General features: G+C 47.2%; 6 protein-coding genes across 6 annotated transcripts; 2 read left to right on the top strand and 4 right to left on the bottom strand.

Annotated features, from left to right (window-relative positions):
• The first annotated feature begins 1,477 nt into the window (after positions 1–1,477).
• Positions 1,478–7,222, top strand: LOC117583355 (myogenic-determination protein). Its single transcript, XM_034271625.1, has 5 exons — positions 1,478–2,240; positions 3,384–3,506; positions 3,574–3,648; positions 6,750–6,828; positions 6,898–7,222. The coding sequence occupies exons 1-5, from the start codon at positions 1,692–1,694 to the stop codon at positions 7,086–7,088; spliced, it is 1,017 nt and encodes a 338-aa protein (XP_034127516.1). The 5' UTR covers positions 1,478–1,691; the 3' UTR covers positions 7,089–7,222.
• Positions 7,126–8,361, bottom strand: LOC117583356 (alpha-tocopherol transfer protein-like). Its single transcript, XM_034271626.1, has 3 exons — positions 8,025–8,361; positions 7,591–7,963; positions 7,126–7,529 (listed from the first exon to the last, which is right to left on the bottom strand). The coding sequence occupies exons 1-3, from the start codon at positions 8,324–8,326 to the stop codon at positions 7,269–7,271; spliced, it is 936 nt and encodes a 311-aa protein (XP_034127517.1). The 5' UTR covers positions 8,327–8,361; the 3' UTR covers positions 7,126–7,268.
• Positions 8,362–8,503: 142 nt separating this feature from the next.
• LOC117583357 (alpha-tocopherol transfer protein-like) lies at positions 8,504–9,691 on the bottom strand. Its single transcript, XM_034271627.1, has 3 exons — positions 9,392–9,691; positions 8,955–9,327; positions 8,504–8,894 (listed from the first exon to the last, which is right to left on the bottom strand). The coding sequence occupies exons 1-3, from the start codon at positions 9,682–9,684 to the stop codon at positions 8,640–8,642; spliced, it is 921 nt and encodes a 306-aa protein (XP_034127518.1). The 5' UTR covers positions 9,685–9,691; the 3' UTR covers positions 8,504–8,639.
• Positions 9,692–10,869: 1,178 nt separating this feature from the next.
• On the bottom strand, positions 10,870–13,785 carry LOC117583107 (lysosomal acid glucosylceramidase). Its single transcript, XM_034271289.1, has 9 exons — positions 13,657–13,785; positions 13,454–13,596; positions 13,238–13,397; positions 13,032–13,179; positions 12,654–12,974; positions 12,456–12,585; positions 12,273–12,386; positions 11,689–12,212; positions 10,870–11,523 (listed from the first exon to the last, which is right to left on the bottom strand). The coding sequence occupies exons 1-9, from the start codon at positions 13,715–13,717 to the stop codon at positions 11,424–11,426; spliced, it is 1,701 nt and encodes a 566-aa protein (XP_034127180.1). The 5' UTR covers positions 13,718–13,785; the 3' UTR covers positions 10,870–11,423.
• A 524-nt stretch (positions 13,786–14,309) lies between these two features.
• LOC117583108 (lysosomal acid glucosylceramidase) lies at positions 14,310–16,264 on the bottom strand. Its single transcript, XM_034271290.1, has 4 exons — positions 16,146–16,264; positions 15,056–16,068; positions 14,649–14,991; positions 14,310–14,597 (listed from the first exon to the last, which is right to left on the bottom strand). The coding sequence occupies exons 1-4, from the start codon at positions 16,201–16,203 to the stop codon at positions 14,332–14,334; spliced, it is 1,680 nt and encodes a 559-aa protein (XP_034127181.1). The 5' UTR covers positions 16,204–16,264; the 3' UTR covers positions 14,310–14,331.
• A 256-nt stretch (positions 16,265–16,520) lies between these two features.
• Positions 16,521–16,912, top strand: LOC117583110. Its single transcript, XM_034271291.1, has 2 exons — positions 16,521–16,575; positions 16,629–16,912. The coding sequence occupies exons 1-2, from the start codon at positions 16,557–16,559 to the stop codon at positions 16,877–16,879; spliced, it is 270 nt and encodes an 89-aa protein (XP_034127182.1). The 5' UTR covers positions 16,521–16,556; the 3' UTR covers positions 16,880–16,912.
• Positions 16,913–17,190: the final 278 nt, after the last annotated feature.

Raw genomic sequence — 17,190 nt, forward strand, 5'->3', positions numbered from 1 at the left:
AGATATTCCCAGGAGTCTCCCAGTAAAGAAATACTAGTAGATATAACCACGTCCAGAAGCTTCCTCTAGGCCAGTCAACACTATTTTTGAAATGTTCTACAGCCCGCCAAGGGAGTCGCACTTCCACTGCGCGCTCTAGCGGAATATTAACTGAACTAAAGATTTTACGCTCATTCAGTTGCAGACAGCGTGTAAAATGTAGTGTAAGAAAGGTATCCACTCGTCGCTAGGTGTCGCTTCAAAGTAGCTGTAGGAAGGTATGCATTTTTTCCGTTGAAGTTTTTTTAATTTTCCAAATGGGAGAATAAATTATATTTTTCAAGGTAGAAAAGCTTGTGACCAATATATCCACATTAAACCAACTTATACTGATTATACCCTCAAGATTTTATCTGAAAAATCGATCCATTTGGCTGGTGACAGGCGTCGATCAACAAATGAAATCCTAACTGCAAATGCATTATCGAATGGAAAATGTTTAAAATACATATTTATTCAAACAGCTCGAATAAAAACGTTCTCCAAGCGATAATGATGGGATTTACAATTGGGATTATCGTGTGGCACAACAAATAGTCCCCGTTACCAAAATACCATCAGCCGGAATCAAAACAAAACATCCATCAATGTACAGCGGGTAAAACAAAAGCGAGAAAAGCAAAATAAAATGAAATGGGAGAAAGAAACTTGGAAATGCACAGGAAAAGAAAACCACAACGAGAGCCCAAGACAAAAAGATTTACAATATCGTTTGGGAAGATTTAAAGGTGATTTCCAAAGATATATATTGTGTTTGAGTAGCGATAAATAAACAGAATTTCTTTCAGACCATTTTCTATTTTCCACTCGCTTTACGTGTATTATAATTTTTCTGCTCAATTTAATGTGGTGGCCCGGGGAAAACAAGGGCAAATCCCCACACCCAGCCAACAGGCACTCAATCTCTATGGAAAGACGAAGACAATTGGAAGGTGGAGGAAGAGGAGGTGACCGTGGACTGGGAACTGGAGACTGGGGGAGGGAGAGACTCCTCCACTAAAAGTGTCACATTAACGAATTGCTCTGCTGCCGCACAACTAATTTATGCCCCAGCACTAATCGCTCTTCAGGTAGGATCCGATTTATTGGATTTCCCTCCGCGCGATCATAAATATACCCGGAATAAGCCTTTCACAAACAACGAATGAGCACAGTTTACATTGAGCAGAAAATCCGCACTGCCATGAGGCGGGCAACTCGTAAATAAAACTCAGACTATACTCGATCGTGGCTAGGGGCGTGGTCTGGGGACGATTTAGCGTCCTTCTGGCTTAGAGTGCCGCCAATGTCGTCTCGTCTAATGGCGGGGCGCCGCTAAAAATAGAATCCACTCGAGAGCACATCCCAGCAGCCACTCAAAAAGCGGCACCGCACCGAAGATCGGAGCGGATCGTGAGCACATCTGGGGGCGCCCCCGAGCCAGAGACACTATGTTCCATTCTTTGCTTTATTTTCCCCCGATATTGTCAACCAAATGTGTTGCGTTTGCCGCGAGAATCGGTTCGTTGTCTTGTCTCTCCTGCCGCTCGATAGCCGACACGTGAATCGAAATCAAGAATCGGGAGTGTGAAGTGGTCGCAGCAGGATCTGTAGAGTGATCTCAAAGGGATCGTATCGGTGCTTAAGTGAAGTGCAGTTAAGTGGCAGTGACGATGACCAAGTACCACAGTGTCGGCAGTGAAATGCAAACTGGCCGCAGCATTAAGCAGGAGTACAACAACAGCTACCCGCAACAGCAACATCCTTCATACGACTACAGCAGCTACAACCCATCCCTGGGACACAGCAATCCTCTGGGACATACAAATGGCAATGCCAATGCCAGCCAAAATCCCCACCAGACACTGCAGAACTTCTTCAGCCGCTTCAATGCCGTCGGGGATCCGAATTCGGGCACCAATGTTGCCTCCGCCTCCACATCAGCCTCCTCGTGCAGCTACGGCCAGAGCGCCGCCCATCCCGCGGACTTGGACAAGCAGCTGACGATGACCATGACTCCGTCGCCCATCTACACCACGGACTACGACGACGAGAACAGCAGCCTGGACTCCGAGGAGCATGTACTGGCGCCACTGGTCTGCGCCTCGGCCCAGTCCTCGCGCCCCTGCCTCACGTGGGCCTGCAAGGCGTGCAAGAAGAAAAGCGTCACCGTGGACCGACGAAAGGCGGCCACCATGCGAGAGCGCAGGAGACTGAGAAAGGTAAGACAGTAGTTTCAATTGGAATAAGATGGATTCTGCTAGTGTCTGCCAGAGCAAGTAGTCTAGTCCACTAACATATATTCGGAACGCATTAAAAAGATCCTTGGAGCGTTCCTTTTATCAATGAAAAATCTCTTGCATAATGGAAATATATACTTATTTTCCAAGAGCATAAAACGTTTAGATGCGTAACTAACAAATCAGATATTCATGCCTTCATTTATCCTTTCAATGTCGTCAGTTAATCTGGAACTAAGCTTTTATGCGGTTGATGTCAAATCTACATTGTAAATCATTTGTAAATATCATAGACACTTTTCCTATATCATCTCCTTGAACTGAAAATATAATGTAGAAATGATAGGAAATTAATAATAATAACAATTCATTTATTTGAATTCATTTAATTTGATGAGACTTAACAACAACCCATGAAAAAAATGTCGAAAAAATGCCTTAGAGGGAAGATTATTTGTGTACCCTTTGGGCCATTTCTTCTTCCTCAATTCGAATTTTTGCATGACATTTCCCTAGCTAGTAGATCCAAAATAGTGTACTATAATCGTGAACCATCCTAAGCAATACTCAACTGCAACTTTGTTGCACCACCACACAAATTAACACTTTGCCACTTGCCACTTGCCATCCATCCATCGTTTGTTTGCCAATCACCAGGGAGGGCCCCTGAGGCCGTTAAAGAACAAATAGGGAAACCACCCAACAACAGCATAAAACAAGAGGAAGATTTGCCAAGACCAAGAGTTTAACATCACCATTTATGAGTTTGAGAATCGTAAAAGCTGTAGATGAACCCCAGACGTATTTATAGCTCCACATAGAGACATTATGCGATGCAAATGGAATCGAAATGTTGTACACCGAAAGGGGGAGGACAGAACAGGGACTCTCGATGGTCGTCAGCTCTGACACTGTTGGCTGTCATAAAGCGAAGACCGTGGGGCGGCGAATGGTTTAATTGTTGAACATTTTATGCTCTATTTAATTTGAAATATGTTTTATTAAACAGGCACTTAAAGGGGAACACGCCCGATGATGGGGCTGGCTGTGTTTTTATGATGTTCCTAATGGATTTCCATGATTTCTACGATCGCCGTTAATTGATGATTTCTTTTCACATTCTAGGTTAACGAGGCCTTCGAGATACTGAAGCGACGCACATCGTCCAATCCCAACCAGCGCCTGCCCAAGGTTGAGATCTTGCGCAATGCCATCGAGTATATCGAGAGCCTGGAGGATCTGCTTCAGGTAGACTTAACATCACAGTAATCCCCCCTCCAACACCTCTAATGATTGATCTTTGTTTGGCTTATAGGAATCCTCACCCTCACGCGATGGCGACAACCTGGCGCCGAGTCTAAGCGGCAAAAGCTGCCAGTCCGATTATCTGGTAAGTTTTTCACTGAACGCCAATTAATATTAAGAGATAGAGTAAAGGAGAGAGAGGTACCCGTATTGCGGTGGAGATCGAGGGGACAATGTTCCGCAATTATTTTCTCGTAAAATTCTCATGCCTGAAAAACGTTTTCATACATTTTTCTTTGGCGACGCGCACATTCATCAAAATCTCAGGGTCTGGCCGCTTTGCTGAACATGAAAATAGAATATACATCGTCCCCACCTAGATCTTATCCCAGATCCCAGATCCCATCCCATCCCATACGATAGCCCGCTTGTATTTGCTGACCAAAATTTATGCCTTCGCTGACGTGAGACTTAATAAGCTTCCGCCAGCAACCCTCTACGAAACGTGCTGCCGAGATTCTCCGTATTACCGTGAATTTATGAATTATGATAGCACGCTAAAGAGGCAGTATCTGGAGAGAAAACTTTTCCAAAATAATATTGGGAGGAATGCATACAGAGAACAAATAGCTGGAGAATTTATGTTTGAATGAGAGAAAGGAATAGGTGCGGGTTCGAATGGGATTGTATGGGAGGTCGTTGTCTGCATTTAGTGAAATGCAATAAATAAATTTTCTTTTTATATGCCCCGTTCTTAGGGCAGACTCCTGAATGAAAATCGTGTTGTAAATTAATTACAACAAATACGATTGCCTCGAGGGCAGCCATCGGAAAAAACACCTTTTAGGAGGAGTTTATCTCGCCCGTGCGTTTGGTTTTCCATGTTCGAGGGGATCGCATCTATTTCATAATAGTTTCGTACGAGAACGGGAACAAAAAGAAAATGTGTCAGTTGACAAATTGCACAGGAAAAACATGACAAGATCTTGGGGTGTTCTCTTCTGTTCGTTCTGTTCGCTCTTCGAAAGGTGTTGCAAGACATGGACATGGGCTACAGCTTGAGTGGGGCGCACAGACACAAGGGGGAGGGAGTGTGGCAGATAGGATACGGGGAGGGGATGTGACAGGCCAACAAATTGTCAACAATTATGCAAACATTTTTGCCATCTTGATGTTAAACTCACACGCCCCCTGGCGTGGTCCCGACTGGTGCCGATGCCCTGCCGACTGGGTTGAGTAATTTCCATGCAGTTTGTTTAAGTTTTTCACATTTTTAATGTACAAATTTGTTAATTTACCATAAAACTTTGCATATTTGTATGCTGCCATCAGTACGGTACGAGTGTGAGGGGGGGAGCGGTGAGGAAGTACATAGTGCGCCCCCCATTGGCAGATATTAATGTGCGGCCATAGCTTGATTAAAAACTGGCATTACGCCAAACGTGCAGACACATTGAAATGCATTTTCGAGACTTAGTCTCAGACTCCGGCAATCCATCCATCTCATCCATATCCATTCATTCGCTAGGGAACAGGAACGTAATCGGGAACGGGTAACGGACACCGAGCTACCAGGGAAACAGAACCTGGAGCTTGTGTATTTATAAACCGCACACTCAATGGTTTGATGATATCGCATTCGTTTGAACTTTGTTTGAGTGTACTCGAACTTGAGGTAGATTAGCTTATCGGGCCGCAATTTATTGCAGCACTCACAGACATTCAGTGCGCGAGCACAGCACCTGGCAGAAACCGAAATTCAGAAATCGTCAAGCCAGCGATTTCCATGATAATTGTTTGTATAACTGTAAATATTGATAGCTGGAACTTCTGGGTGCAAGTGATTCAAGCAAATGGAGAGTCAAGCGGGTGGGATAGTTGTGGGTGGGTGGGTGCAAGTGACTCAGCCAGCGATAGGGTTTCCTTTGATTCAAATATTTGATTATGGGTACATACGTATGTACCCATGTCTGGCTATCAAAATCTAACCTTACAGCTCAATCAATGTCTGATAATCAAATTTGCAGAGACAATACTCAAGGTTTATGCGGCAGTAACTAACGATACGTGTTTATGGCAGAGCAAAACAGAATCCGGGGGGACTCTCGCTTGCAAGCACAATTCCCAAGAATTATGACATCGCCAAACATTGTACAACCATAAATATATGTACTTTGTGAGAAATATTCATGCTGCTTGCGGTTTACAAATCGCATAATGCCTCATATCCGTTACAAGCGAGGCAGAGTGAATGGGAACTTCTAAGAGGAGGCGCGCCAAAAAGCGGCTTAAAATCTTTACGCAACAAAATGCTCAAATGATAAGTGGCATTTCATTCAGATATAAACACATGATATATCTACGTGTATAAAAAACTGTTTGCTACTGGGTAAAGTGGGAATACATATACCAAAATTCCACATAAACGCGCGAGGGACAGCCAGACAGACAGACATACAGACGGACAGACGGACAGACAGTATGTGTTCGTGTTCGAGTTGTCGCATATCGAGCGCATGCTGTCACTAAACGCTTGGAAAATGATAAATCGCTTTATAAAAGTGCAGTGTGAGTTGTTCTGTTGTGTTCTACACTTTAGTTCAGTTCGGCTCGGTTCGGTTCGGTTCTGTTCTTCTAAATATAAAATTACAAAAGATGCACAGAGAGGGAGACACACTTATGTGCTGCTTTGTTGTGCCCGATACCATGCGATCCTTGTAGACGCACTGACGGCATTCTCTGGCAGCGGGATGGGGGGATGATAACCCACCCAGAAGTGGCAATTATAATTTGCTTAGCTAAAGCGTTAATGCAAATTTTTCTAATGAAATCTCGAGCGCATCTCCGTGTCTCCGGATGCCATGTCGTCTGCGTATGCGCACCGAAAAATATTGCACAAAATTCATTTAATTGCTAAGAAGAGTACTCAACACTTCGCGAAGACTCTGGTCTGCTCTACCCAGACAATGCACAATGGCATGGTAGTGGTTCAATGCATTTTAATTGGCTGGCATCTTTGTGGCCATGTGGAATCTTTACTTTGCTCGATGCTGGCATAAATTTTGGCTTAATCTCATCATTAGACTGCATTTTCTATGGCATTTGTTGGCCAACATGACAGCCAGATGGGAGATGGAGACACAGAGGGAGCAAGAGAATCTTTATTTTTGCATTTCTCTCTTTATTATTTTCCCAATTTCATTGGAGGCTACAACTAAAACGGATTTATTTCTGTTTCCATTGCAGAGCTCCTATGCAGGCGCCTATCTGGAAGATAAGCTCAGTTTTTACAACAAACACATGGAAAAGTATGGCCAATTTACGGGTAAGATTGTATATCTGCACGAGCCAGCCAACAATGATTTCAATTAATCAATCGATTCTCCACTGACAGACTTTGATGGGAACGCCAATGGTTCCAGTCTGGATTGCCTGAATCTCATTGTCCAGAGCATCAACAAGAGCACAACAGCAAGTCCTGTGAAGAGCACCGCCACGCCAGTGTCCACGAAGACGCCGCCAACAATGGGAGCAACGGCAGCCACAAGTCTACACGCGAGTTTCAAAAGGAAATGCAGCACTTAGCACTAAGATTTCCCATCTCCATTAGGTAATTGTAAAGTTATTCATAAGAGGATACACGAGATACCCAGTGACCCACCAGTTTATGTTTAGGAATTGACTTAACTTATTTGTATAGCTTTAGCACTTAATTAAACAATAATTGAAACAATGAACGGCGTCATATTCTTTCGGTCTTCTCACTCAGTCCAGCTCCAGTTTGCGGAAGGAGCCGCTCATGCCGTTCAGCTCTCCGTCGGCCCAGGCACTGGCCAGGCCCACGCGCAACTTCTCATTGGTGCCGTACTGGGCATCGCGGGCAAGGTAGTCCTTGTGGTCCAACAGACGCTGCCGCCAGTAGTCCAGGGCCTCGGCCTGATAGCCATTGGTGCCGCCATACTCGATGGTCATGGCCTCACGGGGTATGTGCTCGTACAGATCCTCCGATTTCTTGTGCACCACAAACTGCAAAGTGAATAGAAATCGATTAGAATCCACTTGGGACTCAGTGTGGGGCACAACCCACCTTGAAGGGCAGCTTGGAGGGAAGGAATTTGGTCACGAAATTGAAGATAGTTTGTCCCTCGCGACGCATATTGATCATATGGATCTCTACGAAGCGCAGGGGCAGGCACTGATCCACCAGGGCGAAGGACTTCTTGAGCAGAAACGGATCGTACTGCAGCATCTGCTCCATGGTCACATCGCGGGCATCCACCACCCAGACGAGGCCCGAAATTGTCGCATTGTCGCACTCCAGGGCCAGCAGCTCCAGTAGAATGAAGACCAGTTTGAAGGCCTCGCGTGGATTCGACTTCTTGGGATCGATTTGTCGGAACGGGGAAATGATAACCCGCGGTCCCTGGGGGCTCACTGGACGAGCGGGTATCACATGAATGCTGTGGATAGATTCCAAATTAATTCGATTCTCTCCTCCCTGGGTATTCAACTACAACCCACCCGCGCTGCAGCTGCGTCAGAAGTGCCTCGTCCACCTGCCGTGAGCCGAGCACCTCGGGGAACACGCTGCGAAGGGAGTAATAGTTGTCGAAGCGCCGCTTTGCCTCCTCCTGGCTGTAGCGGCAGCGTCGCAGAAAGGCCAGGATCAGCTGCTCATCGGTGGGGGCCTTGAGGTGCGGCGACTTGGTAATCCACACCTGGAGCGTGGCCACCATCGCCTCGCGCTGCGACTGCTCCTCATTGCACTCGGTCTTGGCCATGGCCAACATTTGGTCGTCTAGGGTTCTCAGTGCGGACGCCATGCTGGCGCTTGTCTAGCTGCGAACTGACTGCCCAAACCACACTGACGCATCGCGGTGGGTGCAGCCCTGCTGCTGGCATCGCTGCCGCTAGTCCGATATCTAATCGGGGAACACTTTGTAAATTAGCAAACGGAACGAACGGCAACACTGTTGGGCAGATATACTCGCAGGCGATAAGTTTGTGTTATCTTTAATTGATCGACTGACAACGCCAGAGCTTGGATATAGATACGTAAGTCTGTGTGTATTTGTGTATGAATGGGGGCTATCTGGAGGTGTTCCCAAAGAGAACGCTCTTTGATTTGGGTCAATATCATTCCCAGTTCAACTTGCGAAAGGAACCGCTGGCCCCAAACTCTGCCTCGTATACGGTAATCTCATCGTGACGCAACTCCTCGATGGTACCATAGTTGCAGTCCTGGTCAAAGTATCCACGATAGCTGTTCAACAGATCCTCCATGTAGGCCATGCACTCGCCCATATGCCCATTGGTGCCGCCATACTCCTCCGGCAGCGTCTCCTTGCCAATATGCTCGATCAGTTCCTCACTGGACTTGAGGACACGTATCTACAAGTATTTATCTGTATTGTTTAGGGTGTTCTTCACTGAATGCATACGATTGCTTACCGGATAGTTGACCTGCATGCTGAGAAGATTATAGAGAAACATAATCGTTCCCTGTATGTCCTTGGGCATGTTGATGATGTACATTTCCTTCACCTTCAACGGGCTGCAATTGTACAGCCAGTTCCACCATTTGCGAAAGACAACCCTGTCGAAGCGACGCATTTTGTCCGAACTGACGCCCTCCAAGTCGATTATCTCACAAATGCCCGCCAGTGAGGCATAATCGTTCTCCAGGGCAACAATCTCCATGGCCATCGAGGTGAAGTGATAGATCTCGCGCAGCATATACAGATTCGGATCAAAGTGTCCAAATCGAGCAATGAACAGGGCAGTGCGACTGTCGCCCTTTGGCATATCGGGATACAGGCAAACTCTGAAAGAGTTCAGAGAGCTTGTAAATGATTCCATAATTATTTTCAGGTGTTTCCATGTCTCACCCCAAGCGGTTGATGTCCAGCAGTCGCTGGGTCACACAACGATTGTGCATGATCTCCGGAAAGAGGTTGTAGTGGGTAAAGTAGCGATCGATGCGCCGCTTCGTCTGCTCCAGACTGTAGCGACAGCGACGAAGGAAGGCAATCAAGAAGTCATCGTCGGTGCGGGCACGGAGATGTGGCTGCTGGCGTATCCACACGCGCAGGATGATAATGTCCTGCTGGATGCGGTCGGGCGTCTCGTTCACCTCCTTCTCGGCCAGCTTGGCCAGTGTCGGCGAGAGCGGACGTCGCATATTGCTGATGGCTCTGCGCTGTTTGATGACATTTGGCCCATGGCTATGGTTATGATGGTTGGATATGGTTGCCTAATTTGCCTATTCCTGGCTGGTGTCTCCATAATCTAATCTTATCTGGGCTGGGAAATCGTTTTGGGGAAATAACGCATAGACCGTGATACTCCCGCTTCATGGATCGTATCTGTATCTACTCGTTTTTATAACTTGCACTTTTCTCTAGCTCTGTTACAGGCAGAGGGACTGAGGACAGGGCAATGATAGCGCACATCCGGCGCCCGTCCCCTTGAGTCACTTAAGTGCAGTGAGTCTTCGCCGACTCACTGGGGAAATGGGGGGTACATCTCTCTTTTACGCTCTGTCCCTGAAATGCGATCTCCATTTAGTGCCCGAAATAAATCTAGAGCTAAATAGTATCCAGTTTAGTTTAGTGTGTGTTTGAGCATTCAATTTGAGTGGCTGTCACAGGGCATTACACTGACATCGCGAGTAGGTGGTGGCGATGCCAAGAAGTTGACATGGAACACCTACAGATAGAGCAAATTGCTGTGACATGCTGCTGTCAGCTGCTGACAAGCCAGCGATCGGGCCATCGGGCGGCCAGGAAACGGATCAGTTTGCCACCACGCCAATAACTCATAACACATTATGACGACTGCCACTGGAGAGACGAGACTGTTCTTTGATCTTCCTGATGACAGGGCAGCGCGTGTAAATTCCCTTTACAGCCAGCACTCGTCATTGCTCCCGACGTGAACATATCGTTGCCATATTAATAATGAGCCTCATTAACTGGCTGCACTACAACACCCGACACATTGCGGGCTGCTGGCACTTTCCTTTTTTCCGAAACAACGAAGGGTAGAGAGCAGTTGAGGCGGCCAGTAATTGACACGCTCATTGCTGATAAGTGTATTTTGTTGTAAGCACTTGAGATATGTTGTGCCCCAAGCCCTTCTTCCCTTGCATATACTATACTTGCATGATGGATGCACAAAGAATGGATCTCAAGTACAACAAGAAGCCTGATGAATCAATTCATACCACATTAGCAAATGTATCCACTGCCACAATACCACACTAGTCTTATGGGTCGTATAAACGTTTCATACTTTAATTTATAGTCTTACATAAAACGCCCCATTTTGTGCGCCAAGTGCGATGCGCGGCGGGAAATGCATTTACTTAGCGCTCAATTGACAATCATATTTATAGAGCATATATTGAAAAACACAAAAAGACAGAAACTAAATCCTAGAGTAGAACTAAAAAAATATGCATGCCAGAGATATTTGTTCGGTTGTTGCCGCTCGACTGGCAGTTGTCACTCAACTTGATCCGAAATATAGATGCTGCCGTTTGTACTTTGCCGTTCCACAGATAAAGCAGATTCGGGTTCTGTTTGAGAGGCGGGAAAGAGCATTAAACGGCACATGAAATTTCATTGTAAACAGACGCGTTACGGCAAATTGAGCAGCTTAAACAAATTTCCGTTGTCATAGAGAGATAGGGAGAGATGCTTGCAGGCGAGCATTACATCCTTGCATCCTCAGCCACATGTCCATCCTGTTGAGGGGAATTTATTGGCTTCCGTTTTGTTGTCACTTGAGCTGTAGTGTCTGTAGCGCAAACATGTGACAAGTCGTCTATCCTAATTGGTCCTTTGGGCAGCGGCAGCTGGACTCCGTAACCTTACCTAACTTATCTCAAAACTCCACTCGATACACTTCCTGGAACTCTCATTTATAGAGCACTGTGTGCCAGGAGCGGGGCGGAAGGCGTAGATTAAATGCACCACTTTGGCTATCATTGAGCGCCACATCCACTGGCAGATTTTGGCTGCAAGAAAGTGCAAAGCAGAGCATCCATTAGAGGCATGGCATTCAAAAATGTGCAACGCTGCAGCGTTGTAGGCAATTAAGTTGACGCACTTAAGCGGCACTGTCGCAGATGAGGCCCAAAATAGAATGCAGGATGCGCAGACACGCGCGCCACTTAACTTACCCATTGTAGACGATCAACGCCACACTGCCGTCTGGGCGCTGGAAGCCCACTACACTTAACTGCGTAAAGGAATTGTTTTCGCCCTCGATCCGCGTCCCGATGCGCACCGATTGCGCCGGCAGAAACTTGGAGAAGTGCCCGATGGCATAGTAAATCGGTTGCTTGTACATCTCACTTCGACTCGTCGCATTCACAATTATCGGTGCGTCCACAAAGTTGTTCACATAGTTGGGTCCGCCCTGCTCGTCCAGCACTAGATTCCAGTCCAGCCAACCATTGAAGCTGTGTTGAAAATCCTGAATATAGGCACGCATGTAATTCTCGCCACGCTGCCAGCTGCCCAGCTCGGGGCCGTGAGTCTGCCAGGGCTTGTCTCCAAGACAGGACTCTGTGTTGAGCAGCAGCTTATTGGGCATTTCCTGGTGTGCCTGGTCAATGAGCTGGGGACCAACCAGCTCATCCCAATACCAGTGGACGGCCAGGCCATCCAAATACGACAACGCACTGCTGCGCGATGAACGCATCTAAAATAAGTGACGACTGCCTTTAGTGTTTAATGGAAACATTTTCATGCACCAGCTCACCTTGCGGAACCACGAGGGAAACGTGTACCGCTGGTCATCGTTGCCAAAGATGAGCACGGGCCTCTGCGTCGAGTTCCTAATGGTCGGTCCTAGATGATCGCTCAGCCATATTGCCTGGTCGTAAATATTCAAAATGCTTAATAGCCAGAATCATGATTGAATGTATGGCATGCCGCCTCCTACCTGCTGCCAGGGCGTCCAGCCCATGCTCATGAAGTGCACAAAGAAGAAACCGATGACGCCGTTTAGCGGCTCATTGCCAGTGGATATGGCCCAAATCGGCATATTTTTAGACTGCATCAGTTCGAGAAACCTGCAACGGGTTCCAACAACATGAATATGAATGGCATTCGCAGTGCAAACGAATTCTTTCTCGCTCACTTGAGATGATAGAGGGCCCAGGTCTGGTAATATTCCGCTTTTAGCTGGCCAAAGCCTGTCCAGCGGTCGTTGGTCTTCATCCAGGGAGGCGCACTCCAGGCAGCGGCCATAATTTTCAGCTCCTCCATTTGAGCCACACTCTTGAGGCGCTTCAGTTGTTCAATTTTCTGCAGATCCCTCAGATCGAGCTGAGTAAAATTCGATAGGCTGGCATCATTCCGTGGCAGCTCGTTGTAGGCCCAGGGTTCCATGTCAAAGTCACTTCCTCCTATGGACATGCGGATGCTGTTGTAGGCAATACCCTCCCTGTGGAAGTAGGATCTTCAAAGGGAAAACAGTTTATAGTCACAATTATGGATGTCTTGATATAAATCCTACTTGTAGACATGATCCTGCAGGCCTGGTGGCAACAGCTTAAGTAAATGCGAGACAGTCCCAGTGAAGGCACCGCCAAAGATGGATAACTTCTGATAACGCTGCTCCCGTTGTACCGAAACTTTTACAGTCTTGACGCTGGCATTGATAACTGCAATAAAGAATGGGATAAGTGATGTTTGCCATATTTGAACACTCAGCATAGCTACACAATCGCTGCGGAATGCTTGCCAAATTCAGCCAGGCTCTGTGCTGGTCCACAACAATGGCCTCGGCGTGAAAGTTCTCATCTGTTGACTGTTTGTCTTCCACCACCAAAGGCGTCTTGATGGAAAGGTCACCAGTGGTTACTTTAAAGCGCAGGCCATCCTAGAAAACAAAATATTGTGGCAATCAAAGTGGTTTCTTGAGATCTGCCCACTCACCTTGCTGGAGCTAATCACCACAACCTTTGAGGCATCGTTCAGTTCCGGCTGCTCCAAGTAATCGCAGTAGGTGCTGTTGCATACACAAACACTGCCATGCGGTGTTTCGCGGAGATCGCAGGGCACCTGAGTTAAAGCAGCAACTGCAAGTAATGAAATTTAGGTGAGCAGGTAGGCACTTATCTCTTTTGTGCGTTTCTCACCTCCCTGCTGGGCGCAGGTTGCGACCACTGCAAAAAGAAAGCACAGCCAAATCTCTTTCATATTTGTTTCCAGTTGAAGTCAAACTGCAGCAGTGGCGATGAGGCGACGAGGCGACGAGGCGACGAGTCTCGTTCGGAGGCGTCCAGTCGACTGAGTCCGAGCAGAGAGTCAGTCAAGCGGGTGCTGCGAAAGCGTTTCTCTAATCAAGCGTCGCGGGAAACCGAATTTCGCTCAAGTTGTTTGTTTGTGTTTCTGTGAGGCCACTTGACCCGGGCACACAGCTGTTGATCTGATAAAGCAGCCGGCAAGACGTTGGCAAGCAGCGATCCATGCCCACTTGGAAATCGGCGCACGCAATCAAAAGTAAAAGTTATGCAAACGCCAGCGGTTAGCGCGGGAGAATCGAATGGGAGGAGGAAAACGAAAAAACAGTTGATCTGGCCATCGAACGGTACAAGACCACTATGGCTATCCCTTTCGCACTCACAGTCAAACACAAGGTATATTAATAGCAGGGTGAGGCATTGCGCTATGTCACACATATTTACTTAATGCGTTTTAGGCAAGCACCGTACCTTACTTAAAATATACCCTTGACAGGCCCTTTCGCCTTGCAAACCAAAAAAAAAGAAACGGAACGGAGTGCAATTAATTTGTTTATTGCAAAAATGTGTTTAGCTGTGCAGCAAGGTGTGAATGGACTTGGCGGGCACATTGACCGTAAACTGGCCGCGCTCACTGTCCACCACAGTAATGTCCAAGTCGGCACGCCCGCTGTTGAAGAGCACGGTGGCAATCTTCTTGTCTGGCCGCAAAAAGGCAACGGTATCCAGATTCACGTTGCTGGGCACTGCATCGACGCGTATGGAACCTTCTGGCACCAACTTGGAGAAGTGTCCCATGGCATAGAACATGGGCTGCTTGTAGAACTCCTCATTGGCTGCAAGCAAATCGGTAAGTAATTGCGAAATTTAATCTACAGCGAACTTACTTGTGGTGTTGGCAATGACTGGGGCATCGACTGTGTTGTCCACATAGTTGGGGCCGCCCTCCTCGTCCAAAATGATATTCCAATCGATCCAGCCGTGGAAGCCATGTTGAAGGTTCTGCAAAAATGCGCGACTGTATTTCTCAGCCCGCTCCCAGCTGCCCAGGATGGGTGCCGCCTTCTGCCAGGGCTTATCGCCGATGCAGGACTCGGAGACGATTAGGAGCTTGTCGGGAGCGTATTCGGTGGTCTCATCGATGTGACTGATGCCGAAAATCTCATCCCAATACCAATGCAGCGATAATCCGTCCAGGTAATCCACAGAATTGGGGCGTGTGTTATTCATCTGGAATTTATGTTCGACATAACCTTAAACCTTGCAGCTACTTGGGGATCTGCGCCAATCTTACCATTTTGAACCAGTGTGGAAAGGAGTAGCGCTGATCATCGTTGCCGAACAGGATGATGTCCTTGAATTCAGAGTTTCGGATCGTCGGCCCCAGGTGATCGTTCAACCAGATAGCCTGCGCCTGTGGGGTCCAGCCCATGCTCATGAATCGCACAAAGTACATAAAGACGATGCCGTTCAGTGGCTCGTTGCCTGTCGAAATGGCCCAGATGGGCAGTCCATTATCCTCCATCAGTTTCACCCACTTGAGGTGGTAGTCGGCCCAGGTCTGATAATACTGCTTCTGGAGTCGTCCGAATCCAGTCCACTTGTTGTTGGTCTTCATCCATGGCGGTGCACTCCATGCGGCACCCTTGATTCGTAGATTTTTGACGCCCGAGACCTCGACGAGGCGTTTGATGTGGCTCACACGCAGCACATCTCGTTCGTCCAGCTCGTCCATGCCGTCGAGATTTGTGTTGCCCTCTTCCTCGGCATAGGCCCAGGCACTGAGGTCAAAGTCGCAGCCGCCGATCGATATGCGCATCAGATTAAATCCCAGTCCTTCCTCTGCGTAAAAGGACTTGAACAGATGGTCGGCGAGTTCGGGCTGTTTGAAGTTGTCCACTAAGTAGGATACGGCACCGGTGTAGCTGCCACCGAAACCTGCCATTGTCTGGTGGGTTTTACTGCGATTCACTTTCAGTGTCACGGAGCGGGTGATGGTGCTCTCGCGGGACTCCAAGGTGAAGGCACTGGCCATGGCCTGATCCAGCATTCGGGAGAAAATGGTCTCATTTTTGGTCTCCGGCACAGGCTCCACATAGTCCTTCACAGTGTACTTGACCTCTGTCTCGAAGTGTCCGCTGGATGTGGCGAATCGCAGACCCTGCTTAGAGCTGGAAATCAGTGCGAATTCTGTGTCGTCTGTCAGCGTAGGATTTTCCAAGTAGTCGCAGTAATCCGCAGTGCACACGCACAACTTTCCCTGCTCCCCATCCTTCACTTTGCACGGCACCGTTTCCCCCAGGCCACCTGTAGAACCGTGCAGGTGGTGAGAAAGTTCAAATTCCAATTTCCAATTTAGTTTTATGGTTTTCATTGGCACTTACCGATTGCAGCTATCAGCAGCAGTACTGCGAACAGCCAAACTCCTTTGCTGGCAGACATTTTCCTCGTTGACCGTGCGCTTGATTGGCTGCCAACGGACTGACCAGCACAGGCGGAGCTGAAGCTACGAGCTGGACATGCTGACAACTTATCTAAGCACTTGGAGCACTTCCCCAAGAATGCTCAAGACAAGAAGCATTATTGATAGCGGCTGACTATCATTGTGATTAGGATTAGCAGTTTATTGAGCTTTTCCCTTGCTGATTTTGTTCATCATCGAACTGGCCTTGAATTTTCGTTGTTTTGGTTTTTGGGAAAGATTTTTGTTAACTTTAATTTCTCCCTTGACACCCGCTCGGCAAACAACTAACAAATTTATTTTTGAATTCCCTTTTGAAATTTTTGACCCCAAAATGTCACATAGATCCTTAGGTAAAAATCAAGCGGCTTTTTAATACATATTTAATCTATAAATATTTTACAAGGACCTGGACCTGGGGCATACATGCTGCCCAGCTGCTTTGGCTATGAGCAGTGTGACTCCAGGAAGCAGCGTAGCCCTCGGTATTCCTTCGGCAGCAGATCCCGTTCCTCTAATCGTGCTAATCTTGTGGGACCTGGCCCCGCGGCCTATCACCTGGGCTCGGTAAAGCGTTGTGGAAAGGCCAACAATCTGGAATATGCGTATTTCCATAGGCGTGGCATAGACAACAACAACCCAAAAAGTGTTCGCTAGGTAGAGTCTCAAAAATAAACTAGTTAACAATTAGCTTTTGTTGTCTAATCATGAATTAACGAGAATTAAGTATCAGATTAGCCTAATCGGCGTGCTAAACTCGAGTGGGCGTATGTTTTTCGCTATAGTAACAGGTGAGGAACAGGTGTGTGTTTAGGTCTCAAAGAGGGAAACACCACAACAAATATTCACACAAAACAATTTGACTTTCAGGGAGAATGTTGGAGCTATATTTATACCTCATCTTGACTCAAAATGGGTCAACAGTGTGGGGAGAGCATTCTTCGTGTCCTCTCATAAAATCAATTTTG

The sequence above is a fragment of the Drosophila guanche genome, unplaced genomic scaffold (assembly GCF_900245975.1).
Source record: "Drosophila guanche unplaced genomic scaffold, DGUA_6, whole genome shotgun sequence".
In the NCBI taxonomy this organism is placed as follows: Eukaryota; Metazoa; Arthropoda; class Insecta; order Diptera; family Drosophilidae; genus Drosophila; species Drosophila guanche.

What these genes read in the sequence shown, in the direction of transcription:
- LOC117583355 (XM_034271625.1), top strand. Translation starts at nt 1,692, where the DNA reads ATGACCAAGTACCACAGTGTCGGCAGTGAAATGCAAACTGGCCGCAGC. An exon ending in GCCTGGAGGATCTGCTTCAG is followed by an intron (nt 3,507 to 3,573) that starts GTAGACTTAACA and finishes TTTGGCTTATAG; the next exon opens with GAATCCTCACCCTCACGCGA. An exon ending in GCTGCCAGTCCGATTATCTG is followed by an intron (nt 3,649 to 6,749) that starts GTAAGTTTTTCA and finishes TTTCCATTGCAG; the next exon opens with AGCTCCTATGCAGGCGCCTA.
- LOC117583356 (XM_034271626.1), bottom strand. Translation starts at nt 8,326, where the DNA reads ATGGCGTCCGCACTGAGAACCCTAGACGACCAAATGTTGGCCATGGCC. An exon ending in CTGACGCAGCTGCAGCGCGG is followed by an intron (nt 7,964 to 8,024) that starts GTGGGTTGTAGT and finishes ATCTATCCACAG; the next exon opens with CATTCATGTGATACCCGCTC. An exon ending in CCTCCAAGCTGCCCTTCAAG is followed by an intron (nt 7,530 to 7,590) that starts GTGGGTTGTGCC and finishes TTCACTTTGCAG; the next exon opens with TTTGTGGTGCACAAGAAATC.
- LOC117583357 (XM_034271627.1), bottom strand. Translation starts at nt 9,684, where the DNA reads ATGCGACGTCCGCTCTCGCCGACACTGGCCAAGCTGGCCGAGAAGGAG. An exon ending in CTGGACATCAACCGCTTGGG is followed by an intron (nt 9,328 to 9,391) that starts GTGAGACATGGA and finishes GAACTCTTTCAG; the next exon opens with AGTTTGCCTGTATCCCGATA. An exon ending in GCATGCAGGTCAACTATCCG is followed by an intron (nt 8,895 to 8,954) that starts GTAAGCAATCGT and finishes AAATACTTGTAG; the next exon opens with ATACGTGTCCTCAAGTCCAG.
- LOC117583107 (XM_034271289.1), bottom strand. Translation starts at nt 13,717, where the DNA reads ATGAAAGAGATTTGGCTGTGCTTTCTTTTTGCAGTGGTCGCAACCTGC. An exon ending in AACCTGCGCCCAGCAGGGAG is followed by an intron (nt 13,597 to 13,656) that starts GTGAGAAACGCA and finishes CATTACTTGCAG; the next exon opens with TTGCTGCTTTAACTCAGGTG. An exon ending in TGGGCCCTCTATCATCTCAA is followed by an intron (nt 12,586 to 12,653) that starts GTGAGCGAGAAA and finishes AACCCGTTGCAG; the next exon opens with GTTTCTCGAACTGATGCAGT.
- LOC117583108 (XM_034271290.1), bottom strand. Translation starts at nt 16,203, where the DNA reads ATGTCTGCCAGCAAAGGAGTTTGGCTGTTCGCAGTACTGCTGCTGATA. An exon ending in GCTGCTGATAGCTGCAATCG is followed by an intron (nt 16,069 to 16,145) that starts GTAAGTGCCAAT and finishes ACGGTTCTACAG; the next exon opens with GTGGCCTGGGGGAAACGGTG. An exon ending in TTCCACACTGGTTCAAAATG is followed by an intron (nt 14,992 to 15,055) that starts GTAAGATTGGCG and finishes CATAAATTCCAG; the next exon opens with ATGAATAACACACGCCCCAA.